This window comes from Silurus aristotelis (genome assembly GCF_946808225.1).
Source record: "Silurus aristotelis genome assembly, chromosome: 22".
NCBI lineage: Eukaryota > Metazoa > Chordata > Actinopteri > Siluriformes > Siluridae > Silurus > Silurus aristotelis.
This window is the reverse complement of record NC_139595.1, coordinates 19,857,439-19,862,438: the sequence shown is the minus strand read 5'-3', so window position 1 is coordinate 19,862,438 and position 5,000 is coordinate 19,857,439. Positions and strand designations below refer to the sequence as shown.

The following is a 5,000-nucleotide window of genomic DNA, read 5'->3' as shown; positions in this document are numbered from 1 at the left end:
ATGTTTAGTCGTGTTTACATGCCTTTTTTTTTTCTTTAAACGCTTAAAGAAAAGATGACTCAACATTAAAAACCTTTTAATAACACTGTAAATTTTTGACCAATCAGCAACTTTTGTAACAACAAGCTCCGCCCCCACAGAAATGATTTGTTTACCTTAAATAGTTATATAAATTAGTACCTGCAATGGAAAGTTCCAGAAAAGGTTTCTGAGTTAATGAAGGATAATGATCCTGGGCTGAAAACTAATGCTTTTATTTCCTGAGTTTGAAAAAACATTTCTGTAAAAGATTTCTGAAAATGTCCATGAAGCTCCAGAGTTTCTGAAAAAGGCTCCTGTTGTAGAAACATACTTCAAGTTTTCAGAATCCTGTAAATGTTTTTGTGCTGAAAACATGCTACAGATAAAGATGGCCGACTCTCCTGTGGGAAATACACAAAAACATGTTTCTTTCTCAAAGAGCCATATTTAGATTTCCCAGAATGCACCAGGCTCCCACTGTAACCATAATGATAGCTCAGCCTGTAGTTTTGTGTATTCGCATTCCACATTGTGCACTTCTGTGGCTTTTACTCCCTTCTTTCTTCAGGCGTGTGTGTGTGTGTGTGTGTGTGTGTGTGTGTGTGTGTGTGTTTCCCCAGGTGCTGATCTGATAGAACTAGAATGCAGCTGTGGTTTAATATAAAAGGAAGGTGATAGAGAACATGATGAGATGTTTTTTTGTAGCAATGTTTTTCATCAATCCGGTGGATTTTACATTACATACCCAGAGATGAGCTTCATTCAGATCAGGAGGCCATGAACAAAAAATCCTGTACAGGTGAAAAGAATGAGAGCGAGTGAGTGCCAGTGTTTCACTCCTCTCTTCTCTTCTCCTTTCACCAGAAGGAACAGGGTGACAGAACTGAGCTCGTTTATAAATTAAACACCTCTGCAGTCCCCTGTGTGACGAGTGCAGATGCAGACAGATGTGAAGCTCCTCATTATCCAGTCAGAGCTCAGACTCACCACTGACTCTCACAGACGCTCAGTGATACTGAAGAGTACTGAGAGCTGAACTCAGTCACCACATTTTTCTCCCAACACATGTCTTCAAGGTCAAGTTCAAGTTTATTTCTGTAGCACTTTTCACAATGGACATGGTCTCCAAACAGTTTTACAGAATTTAAGAGTGAATGTAAATGATGTGTTTGTCCTTGATGAAGACTGGAGATACATGGAGATAAACTATTTAGTGTTTTGTAGGTAAGAAGCAGTAGTTTGTAGTGGATTTAAAACTTAACAGGAAGCCAGTGTATGGATGAGAAGATTGGAGTTATATGGTGATATTTTCTCCACCTTGTGAGAACTCTTGCTGCTGCATTCTGGACAAACTGTAGCTTGTTTATTAATGATGCAGGACTTCCACCTAGTAATGCATTACAATAGTCCAGTCTGGAGGTCATGAACGCACGGACGAGCTTCTCTGCATCAGATATAGACAACATGTTTCTTAGCTTAGCAATATTTCTAATGTGAAGAAGGTTTTTGTAACATGGTTGATATGATTTTTAAAAGACAAGTTGGTGTGTATAATAACTCCCAGGTCTTTTACTGTTGAACTAGTAGTTACAGAACATCCTTCTAAATGCAGGTTGAAATGCTGGAGCTTCTGTGTACCGGTTTTTGGGCCGATGAGCAAAATCTCCGTCTTATCAGAAAACAGCTCTTCTTTTCTTATATGTGTAAAGCAGTGTAACTGTAGTTCTGGAGTTTTAGGTGAGATTGGATCAGGAGATGGAGGTTGGACCTTCACAACTGTGTTTTAAATACTTAAAGTGAAGAAATTCATAAAGTCCTCACTACTAAACTGTGATGGAACAAATTTTTCAGATACCTCTTAATACCACTATCACATCACAATTATAGAAACCATCAATACAATACAAACACACAATATAACAACACGTGACATTACAGAGAGACGTTTCACATCTGGAGGTAAAAACCATTTTACTAAAACAACAAACCCAGTTACACTCCAAACCTCCACACTACAACCACAACTGTGCACCTACAACATCTGGAGCAGTTCACAATCAATATTTGTATAATAACATGACAAAATCATTAAAATGTAAATAAAACACACCCTACTCACCAGAGATGCAGACTCATAATGTGCAGCGCCCCCCAGAGGCTGTAATCCAGTGGTACCGCTCGTATTCACTGGTCTGGAGGTGGAGATCAAACCCTTTCCAGGGCTGAGACACGCTAGCGAGTTTCAGGGTTGGTGACCTCCTCACCATGTCTCGCTTTTCTTCATAATGTATTTTTAAAGTATGTCTGAGACCAAAAAAGTCTAACTCAGATGTATGAACGTGTGCAGAGCTTCACACGTGTTTTACCAGTCGAATTCGGCTGTAACAGTTTCCCTCTGACGCTATTCTGGGCCAGTGAGTTGCTCTGTGAGGAGAATCTGAAATCTGATTGGTTAAAGAAACAGAGCTGTTGGTAATATTCTCGATGGTAAAAGTCCAGCAGTACTGATTCTGAAGGTTCTGAGCAGATTAGATTCACATGGCAGCACGTAGAGGCTGAAATCTAATTGGACAAAAAATCTAACATCCACATCCACGTATTGAAGCAGTGCAGCCGAGAGAAACACTACGAGATGAAGAGAAGAAACTGATGGAAGAAATTCATACAGTTTCATGGAACAAATATTAGAATTTAGGTTGTAAATGTAGGTCAGAGCTTCTGATAGTGAAGAAGGCTTCACTGGCCCTGATTGTCCATTACTGACACACACAAACACACACACACACACACACACACACACACACACACACACACACACACACACACACACAGAAAGAAAATCATGAAATGTTCACTGCCTGGACTTTTTCCTTCTCCTTTGCTGCAGGGCTGATAAATAAGGCCCATTGTGTTGAGTTCATATCCCAAACCGACGTTTCCTAAACCTTTTGTAAATAACAAATGAGCGAATTGTTAAAAAACAGCACGGGTTCATTTGAATCTCATTCCCACACTCAGATGGTTACAGCCTCTCACTCGAAACCTCCAGTTCTTAATCCAAAATGATTATCATCACAGCTTGAGCAGAATCGATGGAAATCAAAGTGAAATGTGTGGGTTTTTTCCTGTGTGCAAATTGTGACTAAGAATGTTGATGAGTCTGATATACGAACAAACACTAACAGAACTGAATTTTATCAAGCAGCCAGATTCTGATGTACGAGACGCTGATTTTTTTAAAGAAAGAAAAGAAAACAGGACGTTCACATCTTTAGCTTATTTACTAGTGTTATAGGAAAAGGTATCTAACAAGTAAGCGATGTGTATAGCTATCAGATTAAATACACAACTGAACAGGATGCTCAGAAGAGCAGATGCATCTCGGCTGAAAAGCTCAGGATGTAGAGAAGAACGTAAAGATAAAGGACAATTAGTTCATTAAAATGTTTTTATAACTTATTAAATAAATCAATACTAAACCACTTCGGCTTTGGTGTTGGACTCATTCACAGCTGCCTTCAAGACTCAAACCAGAACGCGAGGTTTCTGATGGTTTTGTTTACATGAAGGCTCGCTTGCACAGCTTGACACGCCACACATAAGTGCTCCGCCCAGAACGAGGTCACATGCACATTGTAGTCCCGCCTCCAAGCCAAGTAACGCCGATAGAGGGCGGGGTTTCGATCCAGGTGTTTGAGGTAAGCAGCGAGTGCACGTGGCCCTTTAAAATCCTGGACATGGATGAAGGCGTCAGCAGGAAGAAATCGCTTGTAGTTCTCTCGAGGCGGCCCAAGTACGACTGGAACGGCGCCGGAGACCAGAGCATTGCGCCAGAGCTTCTCCGTGATGTAGTCAGTGTGACAAGAGTTCTCAAATGCGAGGTAGAACTTGTAGTGTGAGACAGTTTCCACGACGCTGTCGTTTACCAGTGGACGAAATCCACGCCCGTAGACGTCCACGTGCAGGTAACGCCGCAGTCGGTGGTAGAACTGCACCCTCTCCTGCTCCTCGCTCCAGTTACTGATTACCCATGCTACCAATCCACGTTTATGCCCAATATAGATCTGTCTGTTCCCACGGAAACGCCGCCGCTGAAGGTAACCATACGGTAGGAAGATATCTGATCCCAAGCGGTACGACATGGTAAGATTAAACATCCCATCAAACTGGTGCAGAAACCCTGAGTGCGATGGTGACTCGAAGTTCATCCAGATCCACTTCTGCATCGGGTGGTGTGGCTTCTCCGGGAGCTCCTCCCAGCTCATCACCAGTTCACGGTGGTGCATGATGACGGCGTCAGCGCGAGTGTAGGCACGTCTGTCTGACGTCACGTTACAACCTGCAACGCTGTAGCTCCTCCAGCAGTCAGGGACAGGAACACTGTGTCCAAACGGCAGCCACCAGAGAAGAAGTGTCACGCTCCTCGGGTCGGAACGTCGAGCCGAATCCGGCGTGTCCAGTGTGGGGATCGGCAAAGCCATCAAACTCAGCACGAGGAGGAGCAGCAAACACAACAGAGCGAGAGCAACGACCAGAGCGTTGGAATGTTGTGCCTCCACCACGGTGCAACATCGCTTTTGGTGGGAATAAAATCTCGACTTTGTGATTTTGGAGCCTTTGCTTTTTTTCCAGTCTGACAAAATTTCCATAAATCCACAAAAAAAACCTTCTTAAACTCCAAAATCAGACTCCCCCTCCCTCCTTCTTCACGTCCACCTTCAGTTCCACCTCGACCTCAGTGAGGCAGAGAAACACCAGATGATCCTTTTAGTGAACCTTTATGCAGGCTGGAGTTTGTGAGCGTTAGCGTGTGTGTGTGTGTGTGTGTGTGTGTGAGAGAGATGAGGTTCGGTGTTCCTGCCCCTTGCTGCCCTGTTTACTCATTTAACAGCTCCTTCTTTCAACGACTCAACGTGGCAGCAGCCAAAATCGCTTTTCAGACTGAAAGCTTCTTTGTTTTGCCCTCTGCATGCCATGTG

The 5,000-nt window shown here is 43.0% G+C and overlaps 1 protein-coding gene across 1 annotated transcript in view; it reads right to left on the bottom strand.

Annotated features, from left to right (window-relative positions):
* Positions 1-2,464: 2,464 nt before the first annotated feature.
* The window catches only part of LOC310717441 (alpha-(1,3)-fucosyltransferase 4-like), a 3,160-nt gene continuing 624 nt past the window's right edge, over positions 2,465-5,000 (bottom strand). Inside the window, exon 1 of the mRNA XM_083525397.1 lies at positions 2,465-5,000. This exon is cut by the window's right edge and continues 624 nt beyond it. Within this exon, the coding sequence (XP_083381523.1) occupies positions 3,540-4,670 (1,131 nt within the window). The 5' untranslated portion in view covers positions 4,671-5,000 and the 3' untranslated portion in view covers positions 2,465-3,539.